The 15,521-nt window shown below is 42.9% G+C and overlaps 1 protein-coding gene across 1 annotated transcript in view; it reads right to left on the reverse strand.

Annotated features, from left to right (window-relative positions):
* Positions 1 to 15,521, reverse strand: part of cacna1g (calcium channel, voltage-dependent, T type, alpha 1G subunit) — a 727,897-nt gene that overhangs the window by 11,825 nt on the left and 700,551 nt on the right. Inside the window, exons 34-35 of the mRNA XM_041216784.1 lie at positions 5,484 to 5,667; positions 2,627 to 2,796 (exon numbers count right to left, since the gene is read on the reverse strand). Coding sequence (XP_041072718.1) covers positions 2,627 to 2,796; positions 5,484 to 5,667 — 354 coding nt within the window. The remainder of the gene's footprint in view (positions 1 to 2,626; positions 2,797 to 5,483; positions 5,668 to 15,521) is intronic.

Here is a 15,521-nt window from a genome sequence, read left to right on the forward strand (position 1 = left end):
CTCAGTGAAAATCCAGGCCAGAGACTAAGGATGAGAGGATGGCCATTTAGGACTGAGATGAGACAGAACAGCAGAGAATGACTAAAAGGTTAATTGGAAGAAAGAAATTAGAATATGAGAGGAAACTAGCTAGAAATGTAAAAGCGGATAGCAAGAGTTTCTGCAGGTTTTTAGACAGGAAAAGAGTAGGTAAAGTGAATGTTGGTCCTCTAGAGAGTGATAATGGGAAATAAATAGTAGATAATAAGGAAATGGCAGATGAAATGAACAAATATTTTGTTTCTATAATCACCATAGAGGATACAAAAACATTCCAGTAATAGCTGTAAATCGGGAAGTCAAAAGGAGAGAGGAACTTGGTGAAATTAGAATCACTAGGAAAGCAGTACTGAGCAAACTGATGGAGCTGCGAGCTGACAAGTCTCCAGGTCCTGATGGACTTCATCCTAGAGTCTTAAAAGTGGTGGCTAATGAGGTAGTAGGTGCATTGGTGTTAATTTTCCAAATTTCTGGAAAGGTTCCATCAGACCAGAAAGTAGCAAATGTAACCCCTCTATTCAAGAAGGGCGGGAGGAAGAAAACAGGAAACTATCAGCCAGTTAGCTTGATGTCTGTCACGGGGAAGGTGTTAGAGTTGATCATTAAAGGTATTTAGAAAAGTTCAACATGACTGGAAGAATCAGCATGGTTTTATGAAAGGGAAATCATGTTTAACCAATTTATTAGAGTTCTTTGAAGAAGTAACATGTGCGATGAATAGAGGGGAGCCTGTAGGTGTACTGTACTAGGATTTCCAGAAAGCATTTGATAAGGTGCCACATCAAAGGTTATTGTGGAAAATGAAAGCTCATGGTCTAAGGGGTAACATACGAGCAGGGATAGAAGATTGGCTGGCTGACTGGCAGAAAACAAAGAGTATGTATAAATGGTTCTTTGTTTGGTTGACAGGATGTGATGAGTGGAGTACCGCAGAGGTCTGTGCTAGGGTCTCAACATTTTACAATTTACATCAATGACTTAAATGAGGGGAGTGAAGACATGGTAGCTAAATTTGTAGACAACACAAAGGTAGGTAGGAAAGTATGTTGTGAAGAAGACATAAGGAGTTTCAGATGGATATGGATAAATTCAATGAGTGGGCAAAAATGTGGCAGATGAAGTATAATGTGGGAAAATGTAAAGTTGTTCACTTTGGCAGGAAGAATAAAAAAGCAGAGTATAACTTAAATGGAGAACGACTGCGGTATTCTGAGGTGCAGAGGGATCTCGGTGTTCTCGTGCATGAGTCACAAAAAGTTAGTATGCCAGTACAGCATGTAATCAGGAAGGCTAATGGAATGCTATCCTTTATTAGAAGAGGAATTGAACATAAAAGTAAAGATGTTATGCTTCAGTCACACAAGTCATTGGTGAGACCGCATCTTGAATATTGTGTGCCATTTTGGTTTCCTTATTAAGGAAGGATGTAAATGCATTGAAGGCAGTTCAGAGGAGGTTCACTAGATTCATAGCTGGAATGAGCGGGTTGTCTTATGAGGGTAGGTTGGGCTTCTTTCCACTGGAGTTTAGAAGAGTGAGGGGTGACTTGATTGAGGTATATAAGATCCTGAATGGTCTTGACAAGGTGGGCGCTGAAAGGATGTTTCCTCTTGTGGGTGAGTCCAGAATTAGGGGTCACCTTTATAGGACAGAGATGAAGAGAAAATTTTTCTCTCAGAGGATTCTACGACTTTGGAACTCTGCCTCAGAGGGCAGTGGAGATGGGATCACTGAATATTTTTAAGGCAGAGGTAGATAGATTCTTGTTAGGCAAGGGAATAAAAGGTTATCGAGGATAGATGGAAATGTGGAACTCAAAACACAAACAGATCAGCTATGATCTTATTGGATGCGGAGCAGCAGACTTGAGGGGCTGAATGGCCTAATTCTGCTCCTATTTTGTATGTGCACATCTTCATTCAAAGGGTTGTGAATCTTTGGAATTCTCTACCCCTGAGTATATCCAAGACTTAGATTAATTGAGTTTTGGATTCTGAGGAAATCAAGGTATATGGGCATTGGGTGGGCAAGTGTAGTTGAAGTCAAGGATTAGGGTGATCTTATTAAATGGTGGAGCTGGTTCGAGGGGCCGTATGATCTACTCCTGCTCCTATTTGTTCTGTTTTTATGTAGGATCGGTAGATAATAGAATACACAGGATTGGATGAGTACATAACAGGAGTACACATGATTGGAAGGGTACATGAGTAAAGAGAATGGACTGTGTGGATGACAGACACATAGAAAGATCAGGCATAGATCGCAAAGTGTTGGATAGATTTTCTATAGAGGATTGTGGGATTGATTCACAGCAACAACTACAGGGTGAGTGATAAATCCAAACTTCAAGTCAAACGTCAATTCTCAATGAGAGCCGCTCTCTTTTAGTTTTACATTTCAGAATGAAAGCGCTGTCAAAAACAATACAAAAAGTGTTGGTTTAAAGGTATGGCCATATTTCTAGCTATGTATAAACAAACAAAAAACAAATTCTGCTGGTAGAAAATACCCTTAAAGGAACCTGCAATTCAAAGTCTTGTGCTGAGACTGGTACAGGGAACTTGGGCCTGCAGATGCTGACACCTACCTGCCTACGCAGCATTCTGTGAGCACTCACAGATCTCCTCGGGGGAGGAATCTTGGGGATATTCTCAGAATCAAAACTGTTCTGACGGCTGACTGGGAGGAACAACCCGATAGGAACCTGGAGGTGGCCAGTGGTACCTGAGGGCTGAGATTGAACTGATGTGGTTGAACCTGGGGAACAATATAAAGTAACAGTTAGATAAAAGCAAAAAACTGTGGGTGGTGGACATCCAGAACAAAAATAAAAATACCTGGAAAATCTCAGAAGGTCTGACAGCATTTGCGGAGAGGAACGCAATTAATGTTTTGAGTCCGTATGACTCTTCAACAGAACTAAGGGAAAATGGAAAAGAGGTGAAATATAAGCTGGTTTAAGGGTTGGGGGGTGGGGGGGGACAAGAAGAGCTGGATAGAGGGCCAGTGACACTGGCCTTCTATCCAGCTCTGCTTGTCCCACCCCTCCCCCCTTTGAACCAGCTTATATTTCACTTCTTTTCTATTTTTCCTTAGTTCTGTTGAAGAGTCATATGGACTCGAAATGTTAACTGTATTCCTCTCCGCAGATGCTGTCAGACCTTCTGAGATTTTCCAGGTATTTTTATTTTTGTTTTATAAAGTAACAATGAACAGTTATTTACCAAGTTTACCTGTGTGTGACAAGGTATATTTCTGACGTTTCTTTCTAATTAAACAAAATAAAAGCATTTTTAAAGCACCTTTCACATCCTCAGAACATCCTAAAATGCTTCCCATTAATCTTGAAGCGCAATCATTATTATCTACAAATTGGCCAAAGCAAGTTTCCACAACCAGCAACCTGATAAATAACCAGTTAGTCTGTTTTTGATGCTGTGATTGAGAGATAAATATTGGTGAGTGACCAGAACTCCCCTACCCTTCTTTGACGGGTGCCATGGGATCTTTTATATCCACCTGAGAGCGTTTAACTCGGTTTAACAGCTCATCAAAGAAACAACACCCACAGCAATGCAGCTCGCTCTTGGTACTGCATGAAGTGTCAGGCCAGTTTACATGCTAAATCCTGGAGCAGGGTTTAAACCTACAACTTACAGGTGCAGAGGGAAAGAATTACTGACTGAAATTTAATCAAGGGATTCAGATAGGTGGAATATTGATAATCATGAATGTGAGCTAAAATCTGCAATATCATCTGAAGGCCCTATTGGCTTATATATAGAAAATTATAAAGGACCCCCAGGAGTGAATTCCAGGCTGGAAACTAGTTGAAGAGTGTGGTGCTTGGTATGAAGAAAGAATGAACTAGGGCAGGCTGGAATCTAATCAAACAATTCAGATGTCAACATGAATAATCAGAGCAGTGTTTATAACCGGAGCTTAGAATGGTTCCCTGAGACCCGAGCTGAGTTGACAGTTTGCAGTCAATCCCTTGGGCTGGATTTTACTGTCGGCGAGCGGGGGCGGGGACGGGGCCTACTCGCCGACGCGTAAAATGACGCGCAGTGACATCGAGCGGAACTCCCAATGTCACCGCGCCCCATTTAAATTTTCAGGAAGGTGGGGGCGCAGTAAAATCAGCTGCACACCCGCCAGCCTGTCAATGGCCAATTGAGGCCATTGACAGAGTCATTTAGAGTAATTAGTGGACCTGCCTAAACAACCTTAAAGTTGGCGGGCAGGCCAGGAGGCTCAGTAGGAACTAGAAAAAACATGAAACCTCATCCACCGGCAGAATGAGGTTTCATGTAAGGTTTTAAAAATTTTAATGAAGTTTTTTTGGAAATTATAAACATGTCCCAACTCATGTGTCATTGTCACATGAGGGGACATGTTAGGGAAATTTTATTTTTCTACTTTGAGCTTTTTCACATTTAGAGCCGATCTCCCTGAGGCTGCACTTAGCCTCAGGGAGATGAGTGCGCCCTTTCGTGCGCATGTGCGAAAAAGCACACTCTCGATTTTAGGAATCCCCTCCCCCCCCGCCCACACAGGGAGCGCACAGTGCTTCCATGTGGACATCACGCTGGCTGGGTCTTAATTGGCCCGCCCACATAAAATGGCGCTGCGCCTCCGATCAGGGGTGCCGATCGGAAGCGCGCCCGTACGCGCCCACCCGTCAACTCCCCGCTACCCCCCCAACCAACGGGGGGAAAATTCAGTCCAAGTATTCATTCTTCTCTAATAGATATTGGGAAGCTTATGGAGGTAACAGTGCTTTGTTTTGGGTCTGTTGTTTTGCTGGTGGGAGCAGCTATAGCGCACATCGGCAGAACCCATGTAGTTGACACAGGAATAGCGACAGAAAATGCTGGAAATACTCAGCAGGTCACGTAGCGTCGGTGGAGAGAGAAAAGGAGTTAAGATTTCATGTTTATGATCTTTCTTCTGAACTGTTCCGAAGAAAGGTCACTGACCTGAACCGTAAACTCTGTTTCCTTCTCCACAGATGCTGCCTGACCAGCTGAGTATTTCCAGAAAATTCTGTTTGTTTATTTCAGTTTTCAAGCACCTACAGTATTTTGTTCCTGTAGTTGGCATGGGATACCGATTGACTATTAATTGTGCTGTATTCACAGTAGTCAAGTTAGCTAGGTTGGCATTTGCACCTGACCACAAACCTGTCATAACTGTCTGGAGAAAAAGATAGATTTAACCAGGGGACAATTCCTTTTCTCTTCAACAGCAAATGCCGCCATTACAAAACGGGATTTGTACTCGGGTGAGTTAGTTTGGAGTGATACAGAAAAATGTGATGGTCTTCAACTTGAATTCTCTTTGTCAGAAATAATGACAGTAATGAGTGCTACATTGTGTAGATAAAACAAGTGGTTGATATCTAACCAAATCTCATTCAAACTGTACTTGTGGATGAGACATACCTGACTGTAACTTATGATTGCTCTCTGACCTCTGTAGACCCTGCAAGGGAGCAGGGTCGACAGGCTGAAACATGTAGCTATCATTGGGCAGCGAGTGTGTCCGACCAACAAAAGGCTTCCTCACAGTGAGAAGGTTCTTCTCTGGGATCTCCTCCTTAGCCTCAGGTTCCTGAGTGTCCTCAGCCTGCAGGACAGAAAAGGCACCATTAGATTCATGGGGCACAGGCAAGGATGAGAACTGAAGGAAGCTGAGCTGCTGATAATGTGAAACATACTCATGCAGAAGGTCATCAATGGCACAAAAACATCCTACAGTAACAGCAACAGAAATGCAACAAAAAGAGAAAGTTCAAAACATTTGAGCAAGACACATTACGTCACTTTGATATAGGCAATGGATTACAATATAGTTACGCTGCATGACAAAAGACACAGTGGTGTGTCACAGATTGATAGGTCACAATATTGGGCATTCTGTGCAGCACACAAACCATGACAATGCCAATTCCATCAGTCAACTGCTTCATGCAAACATCTCATCCTCTCTGCATATGTGCAGTATTCTTCATTATGGAATACAGTCTCTTCAAATGAATGACTACAAGCCATTAGCCATTTTACTAGCAATCTCTTCAAGTTACTGATGCAAGCTACACAAATTCAGAAAGGTATGCTTGACAGCAAGGATAATTACTAAAGATAAACTGTAAATGAAAATCTGGGGAAAAAAATTTAAACTGAAAATGAGAACGATGGGCTAGAAACTTGCCTTGCCTGCTATTGACTTACTTTGCCAGATATTGAGATCTATTGAAATTAATGGTAGCTCAGGTTAAATCACTTATTTTGCCCAAATGCCAAGACAAATTCCTACCCTCATCTGTGCCTTTCTTTTCTTTATTGGTGTCACTTCAAAATAAAACTGGAGCGGCGTGAGTCGGAGTCAAGGACTGAAGTGTAGACTGGGATCCAATCAAATAGTTTAGATGAAGTTAATAATTTATATCCAACTTGGCTCCACCTATCAGCCTTTGTGTAGAAAGGGGTAGGGTAAAGAGAAAGTTGGGATTGAATGAGCCAGACTCACAGAATCTGCTGGAACCTGTAGCATTTTGGAGGAGCCCAAGAACCTGTCAACAAAATACCTGACTCTGGCTCTGCACAGAAAGACTGAGCTGGTAAACTGGCGATCTTTGGGGACTTAGAGGGTGACTTCCATTCATTGGTGTTAGTTCACCCAATGTGCTAGCTGGTACTATATTATCCATATACTGAATGGTGATAACCTCATAAATATATATCAGTTGGATGATGTTTCTTCATGCTACCTCTTGGTCCCAAAACCAACTCCAAGGTAAGCTACATACTGATGTGGTCACACCTCCCATAACAGCTATCCCATGCATCCTCAACTTACTGAGTTAATTATCCACTCCAAAAACCTTCCTTCTGTAATCAAATCATATTTCATCTGTATGATCTTATTCTGGGTTATATTCTGCAACACTTCATCCAAAAAGAACAATTTTCCACTTAGTTAATTCTCTCCAATCCTCAAGGTGTGACTCCTGGCAGGGGCTGGTTTCATAGGCTTTGGTTGTCCTCAAATATCAGATTCATTCAAATGCCCATGTATGAACCTGAAAGTAGATAGGCTGTCCGTTCATAGGGGAACATCACAACAAACCTTCTGTCCTTACCCACTGTCCACCTATATCTACTCCAGCAGGTGCAGAAATGAAACCTTCTGCTGTAACATTATGGCTGAGTGAGGAACCGAAGCTGCAGCCACATTTGGGAGGATTGGTGAGAATGTCTAAGAGCAGGGACAGCAAAGATGGCATTCACTACTCCCACCTTTACAAAAAATTGCCCTGTCCTTCAGCCCAGGTTGAGAAGCTTTAACCTAGAATATTGTTAAAAAAAACAGCAAAAACAGAAAATATACAAGAATTAGAAGAATGTGTTCCATTGTCATCCCGAGTTTGGAGGAAACATTACGCAAATTCCAAATACTTTCAACCATTTAGAAAGTGTTATTTTTGCTCACCTGCACCTGCCACTGCACGTCTGTGCCATGTAACTATCAAGAAGAATTGCATCTGTACACAGGGACCATTTCTCTGTTTAATACAGCCCATTAATTCAGGATAAATTGGCTACTGGAACCAACATTGGCCATTAATCACATGCTCTTGCATGAGGCATGATGGGAATAGTACTCATTGTCATAGGCAACAGCTACAACATAGCACAACAGCATTTCTGTGCCACTGTACCACAGAGACATAGTCAATGATGGGATGACACCAACAAGAAGCACAGCCCAGATCTAACAGAAGACAGATACAAGATTCAGAAATGTTGGCTTGAGAAAAAGGAACTGTTTGCACAACAGATGAAAGCATTAGTCTACACATCAGCCTGGAAATGGCGAATGCTTGGGCAGTGGAGAGGAGCAGATGGTTTTATATATAAATCAGGGCTAGAAATACTCTTCCTTTGTGCATTTCCCACCAAAGTGAATGCATAATATCACATTAATAGAATTTGATGCCCACAGAATATCACCCATGACATTTTGCTTTTAGTTTGAAACGTCCAGAGTCATGTTAGCTGTCGATAGTTTTACAACATGGAGTTCCTTAGACTCTTTCACGGTTTTGTGATATGAGAACACCAGTCAACTACTGACACAACAGTGTCTCCAGTGTAGAGCATAATCAGTGCCTTACCATCCAGGAGCTCAGATGTTGTCATTTTAAACACTATTTTTCTATGGTTAACATCATCTGACATACTCAGAATATACAGCTTTTTAAAAAATGATATATGTCTATTCAAATGAGTGTTTTAAGTATCCAATGTTGCTGGTCCCACAATACTACAGCCAGCTTTTTCAGTCAGTAGCTAAGCCATAACAAACACAGAAAAACCATGACCTGGAGGTGAGGCTAGATGAACCCAGCTAGGAGACACAGTATCCCAGCTACATCTGGCCTCTGCACCTTTGAAAGAGTTATCTCTCCTGATTACTGCTTAGAGACTCCTGTCTGGATGCTGAATGGGGACAACTTTAATTCCCTCTGTCATTGAAGTGCTGCCTGATGCTTATGTTATCATAATTCAATGAATGAAGTGATGGAGCCTGACCATCACCTGTGGAACCAGAATCCAGTAAGGGGCCACCACCTTCAAGAAAGGAGGAGAGGGAGAATTTGTTTTAACAATGCAGAATACTCTGCTGTCGAATCTGTTGTGGGCGGAGAACTGTCAGGGGACCGGAGGAAGTGATCATTGATTGGTATTTGAATAACAACATAGGAGCTGTCTCTCAAAGGCCTGCTTTCAGAATCAGATCGGTTCACATTTAACCTATTGCTGACCATACCTGTTCTCAGACGAATAGAGTCCCTTATCTCCTGAACATTTCACTGGGCTAGTATTAGCTGAAGTCCATTAAAACAGCTAACAACTAAGAATTGCTCCATGTGTTAAAATTGTGAACACATTTATAATATGCTATGAGAGGAAATCTTCTGCAATGGTGTTGAAAAACGACTTCTTAAATCAAACAGTGCATGACTTAATTTGTTCATAGTCCCTTAAATACCTCTTAATCAATTACTTTTATTGGTAATCACCCATGCCAGACTTTATTTTTCCAATAAGAATCAATTTATCTTCTACTGCTTTTCTTGCCAGCTCAGTGAGCTAACAACTAGAACTGACTCCTTTATATCCTTCTCTCACCCTGAGTTTTACCCTCCCTCTCCTGAAGGTGGTGACTTGTGCAGGGCAATTCCACAGGTGTTGGGATCTGTTTAGTTTCACATGTGCAAACCTGTTCAAGAAGCGCTGGCCTGGTCTGCAACTACTGGGGCATCACAAAACAATCCAATCCCCAGCACGAATGAGCATTTCCAGCAGGGATCAGAGGACAGGATTAGGAGAACTTGACCTCCCCGCTGCTATTTGGCTCTGGGGCTCACTGAGTCTAATTATCATGCCCATAATACTGAGATTAACAATTCAGCAGAGAGCAGTAGGGTTGCCGTCCCTCCAGCATTGCTCTTGAGTCTCCAGGAGTTAAAGATTAATCTCCCAAACTCTGCTGTGAGCAAACTGGCAGACAAATCTTAGGGACATTAAGAAAACCTTGTTTTTAACCATTTTCTTTGAACAATTTTGCTCATTAGTTATAAGAAAAAGGTTGCTTGACTGTGTCATCTGTGATGAAGCCTCTAGAATACTTCCAAGCAAAGCTGGTAGCAATCAATTTGGGACTTTGAAGGTCTGTATACTTCAGTGCCACTGACATGTACAGTGTAATAACTGAGCCAATTGTGGCAACTCAGGCGGGTTTAAATTTGTACATGAGTCATTGTGCTCATAAACAGCAGAGAAGGAAACTTTTGGTAGGGAAATTTTTGGAAAAAATCTGAGGGACAGAATTAATCTCCAATTGGAGGGGCAAGGATTAATCAAGGATAGTCAGCATGGTTTTGTTGGGGGGAGATCATGTCTAACAAGTTGGAATTCTTCGAGGAGGTGATTAGGTGTGTAGATGAGGGTAGTGTGGTTGATGTAGTCTGCATGGATTTTGTTGAGGCTTTTGACAAGGTCTCACATGGGAGACTGGTCAAGAAGGTATTGGGATTCAGGGCAATTTGGCAAATTGGATCCAAAATTGGCTTAGTGGCAGGAGGCAGAGGGTGATAGATGAAGGTTGTTTTTGTGACTGGAAGCCTGTATCCAGTGACGTACCACAGGATTTGGTGCTGGGTCCCTTGCTGCTTGTGGTGTACATTAATGATCTAGACACGAATGTAGGAGGTATGATCAGTAAGTTCGCAGATGACACAAAAATTGGCAGTGTGGTAAATAGCAAGGAGGCAAGCCTTAGACTACAGTACGATATAGCCGGACTGGTCAGATGGACAGAACAGCGGCAAATGGAATTGAATCCTGTAAAGTGTGAGGTGCTGCATTTTGGGAGGACTAACAAGGCAAGGAGTACACAATGACTAGTAGGAGCCTAGGAAGCCCATAGGCAGCAGGACAGGTAGATAAGGTGGTTAAGAAGGCATATGGGATACTTGCCTTTATTAGTCAAGGCACCGAATACAAGAGCAGGGAGGTTATGATGGAACTGTATAAAGCGTTAGTTAGGCCACATCTGGAGTACTGTGTGCAGTTCTGGTCGCCACATCGTAAGAAGGATGTGATTGCAGTGGAGAGGGTGCAGAGGAAATTCACCAGGGTGTTGCCTGGGCTGGACCGTTTCAGCTATGAAGAGAGATGAGATGGGCTGGCATTGTTTTCCTTATAGCAGAGAAGGCTGAGGGGGGTGTACAAAATTATGAGGGGCATAGATAGGGTAGATAGGAAGAAACTTTTCCCCATAGTGGAGGGGTCGATAACCAGGGGACACAGAATTAAGGTAAGGGGCAGGAGGTTTAGAGGGGATTTGAGAAAAAAAATTTCACCCAGAGTGTGGGGGCTATATAGAACTCACTGCCTGAAAGGGTGGTAGAGGCTGGAACTCTCACAACATTTAATAAGTATTTAGATGAACACTTGAAATGCCATAGCACCCAGGGCTATGGGCCAAGTGCTGGAAAATGGGATTAGAGTAGATAGGGGCTTGATGACCGGCACGGACACGATGGGCCGAATGGCCTCTTTCCGTGATGTAAAACTCTAGGACTCTATGAGATAAAAGGTCAATAACACCAACAGTGAGTGTTTATGCCAGCTCCAACACAGGCACATATATTAACCTAAATATTAAATATAAATCTTAACCTAAAAAAAACTTCTAGCTATCCCATCTTCAGGGTGTAACTGGCTAGGATGCCTACAGTGCATTGTAAATGAAAAACATTTTGATGGTTAACCAACTGACAGCCAACCAAGTCATCGGGAATGAAGGCATCCATAAAGCTGTACTTACAGGCCATAGCAGATAACAAGGGTGTAAACTTTCTATATCCAGCCAGCCTGCCTTGAATTCTGTATCCATGCATTCAAAGCAGGACTCAGCTTTTAACCTCTATGCAGCTCTATCTGTCCCACCCCCCTTTACCAGCTTATATTTCACCTCATTTCTCTATTTCCTTAGTTCTGATGAAGAACCATACCGACTCGAAACATCAACTATGTTCCTCTCCGCAGATGCTGTCAGACCTGCTGAGTTTTTCCAGCTATTTTTGTTTTTGTTTTAACCATGTGTTGTTTTCTCGTACATTTCTGGAGCTGACTTCAAACACCTTGAGAATGCTAAACAAAAACAGAATTACCTGGAAAAACTCAGCAGGTCTGGCAGCATCGGCGGAGAAGAAAAGAGTTGACGTTTCGAGTCCTCATGACCCTTCGACAGAACTTGAGTTCGAGTCCAAGAAAGCAACTCAAGTTCTGTCGAAGGGTCATGAGGACTCGAAACATCAACTCTTTTCTTCTCCGCCGATGCTGCCAGACCTGCTGAGTTTTTCCAGGTAATTCTGTTTTTGTTTTGGATTTCCAGCATCCGCAGTTTTTTTGTTTTTAACCTTGAGAATGCTAATTGCTTCAATCCCTAGAATCACAAAGTACTGAGACAGAGGTCAGTCAGAGGTCAGTGCAGTCCTGCCTTCCTTTCACATTATAAGTGGATAAAATAAAGTAAAATGGATGAGTATTTCGAGCCCTGTTATAAGTGGAATACAGGTGTGAAGTATGTACATTGCTTTCCAGCGTATTTAGTAAGAATACGTTAGCATCATCGGGCAAAGAGTCATCCGTCAGTGCTAACGACCACGATTTCTCAGACTGAATATCAGACGTCAGAGAAACAGCCTCCATCTCAGCTAGAGGGATCTAAACAGGGGAGAGACGACCAGTTGTGAGAAACTAGGACAACAGTTCATAGATGGACTTTACACCTCAACAGTCTGCACGGTCACTTACCAGAACTCTCTCAGAACGGTAGCAGGTTCTTATGTACATGTCCGCTACAGCTATTGTACATTCGTGTTCTTTCACTCCCCGCCCCACCACATTCTCTCCAGTGGGCTATTCCACCGTTGGTACATCATCATAGGAGTGTTCACCACTGATTGGGTATGTCCTAGTTTAATTGACTACAATCCTTGCAGGTTATTTACTGGGTTCAGTTTAATTCTAGAATGAGACCCTTTCTTTGTTGTTTTAAAAGCGCATTTGGGACCTCTGAACACCGCCCCGAGCATACAGGCAAAGCTCCCCGAGAGCTGACAACACTGCCTGAAGGTGTGCAAAAAAAATTACAAACGCAAGCACACTCAGTCTGACTGCACACTTCCTACCAGGTAACATAAGGAAATGGAGTAGTCCATTCAGCCCTTTGGCCCTGCTATACCATTCAATTAGATTGTAGCGGTTCTTCACCGGAGGTGGTGGCATAGTGGTATTGTCACTGGACCTAATATCCAGAGACCCAGGGTAATGCTCTGGGGACTTGGATTTGAATCCCATCATAGCAGATAGTGAAATTTGAATTCAATAAAGATCAGGAATTGAAAGCCTAGTGACAATCAGCTGAAACAGCTCAGTGGGGAAAGTATTAGACTGAACACCTCAAGGTTCCTGGGTTTCGGCAGAGAACTGCAAGTCCTCTTGCTTGAGAGTCTCCAGCTTCTCATTGTGTTTTGGGGGAGGCAGTGGTATTGTCACTACACTGGTATTCCAGAGACCCGGGGGTTATACTCTGGGGACCCGTGTTCAAATCCCGCCACGGCAGATGGTGAAATTTGATTTTCCACCTTCCAGTTTTCTTTGAAAACTACCCCTTCACAGGCTTCACATCATGGAATCTCCAGTTTTACACATTCGAACCTGCCCACTGGAATCCGAGAAAAATATGGCGATAAAATCACAATTTGGTTACAGTCAGCATTGCAAATCAGATACACATCATATCCTGCATGTTTTTGAAAAAAAGCCCGCTTTAAATGTCAGTTCGATAGAAAGGTAGATAGATTCCTTTGTGTGCATCTCAGCTGGAGGCAATACTAATGTATCATGTTGGTTTGGACTGTTTATCTATTTTCCATTAGGCCCAGGCCTTGGCTGCGGTCTGGTTCCTTTGAGAAGGAAAAACGAATTCATAATTTTCAAATCCCAGTAAAAATCAACAATACTGGCACCAGTAACACTGGAGTTCCATTTTAAGGTGTACAAAGCCAGTTCAGACAGGTCTTACTGGTGTCCTTCATTCCCAAGTTTTACTGTATTTTCCTTCTCGAGGTGGATTCCTCTGATACCTCACCCAGTGACCATTCTTCCTGTGACAGATCCTGGGCCCTGAGTGTCAACAGTGCTTTTCTGTTTTTGTTTCAGATTTCTAGCATCCACAGTATTTTGTGTTCATTATACAAAGAGATATAAACAGGTTAAGTGAGTGGGCAACAAGGCAGCAGATGGAGTATAATGTGGGGAAGGGTGAGGTTTTTTATTTTGGTAGTAAGAATAGAAAAATAGAATATCTTTTTAAAAATGTAGAGTCAGTCATAGAGTCATACAGCACAGGGAAAGGCCCTTCGGCCCATCAAGTCTGCACCGGTCAATATTCTAATCCCGTTTTCCAGCACTAGGCCCGTAGCCTTGTATGCCATGGCATCGCAAGTGCACATCCAAATACTTCTTAATTGTTATGAGGGTTTCAGCCTCTACCACCCTTTCAGGCAGTGAGTTCCAGATTCCCACCACCCTCTGTGTGAAAAAATTCTTCCTCACATCCCCTCTAAACCTCCTGCCCCTTACCTTAAATCTATGCCCCCTGGTTATTGATCCCTCCACCAAGGGGAAAAGGTCCTTCCTGTCTACCCTATCTATGCCCCTCATAATTTTATACACCTTAATCATGTCCCCCCTCCATCTCCTCTGCTCCAGGCAAAACAACCCCAGTCTATCCAATCTCTCCTCATAACTAAAACTCTCCAGCCCAGGCCAAATCCTGGTAAATCTCCTCTGCACTCTCTCTAGTACAATCACACCCTTCCTATAATGTGGATTCCAGAACTGCACACAATACTCTAGCTGTGGCCTAACCAGCGTTTTATATAGTTCCAGCATAACTTCCATAATGTAAGCATAATGTAAAACTTGTAAATGTTGATACTCAGAGTGACTTGGGTGTATTTGGACAAGGAACACAGAAGGTTAATATGCAGTTACAGCAGCCAATTAGGAAGGCAACCTCGTCTCCCTCATCTTGAAAGCAGAATGCTTTCAGGAATGCTGTGATCGTTGACTATATTCAAGAAGGGGGACAAATCTGATTGCTGTAACTACAGAGGAGTCTCTCCCTGCTGTTTGCCATGGGAAAGACCATTGCAAGGATCCTCCTCAATCGCCCCCTCCCAGTGGCCAAGGAACTCCTTCCAGAGTCGCAGTTTGGTTTTCGCCCATCTAGAGGCACTACAGACACGATCTTCACTGCGTGGTAACTTCGAGTGCAAGGAACCGCACTAACCGTTTTACATTTTCCAGCACCAAGCCTTTTTGACCTCGTGAAAGTCTTTGACTCTGTCAACTGCGATGGCTTATGGAGTATCCTCTTCAAATTTGGCTGCCCTCAGAAATGAGCTCCTCCTACTCCATGGTGACATGCAAGCCGTGATCCTCATCTATGGAACCACCACAAAACCTATCTCAGTGAAGACCGGGGTCAAACAACGATGTGTCATCACACCAACCCTTCTTCTCCAAATTCCTTGCTGCAAATCTGTACATCATCTCCAGCAAATTACACACAGGTGTGGAAATAATCTACAGAACTGACAGGAAATTGTTCACCCAAAAGCAAAACCACTCCAACCTCAGTCATTGAGCTTCAATGTGCAGATGTTGCTTGTGTGTGTGTGTGTGTGTGTGTGTGTGTATGTGCACTCACTCAGTAACAGAGCTCCAGATCATTGTCGACTCCTTCTTTGAAGCAAATGGGAAAACAGGCCTTTCACAAAACACCTGAAAAACTAAGCTCCTCTTCCAACCAGCACAACAACTCCACCTATCGAT

Source organism: Carcharodon carcharias, chromosome 22 (genome assembly GCF_017639515.1).
Source record: "Carcharodon carcharias isolate sCarCar2 chromosome 22, sCarCar2.pri, whole genome shotgun sequence".
Taxonomy (NCBI): domain Eukaryota; kingdom Metazoa; phylum Chordata; class Chondrichthyes; order Lamniformes; family Lamnidae; genus Carcharodon; species Carcharodon carcharias.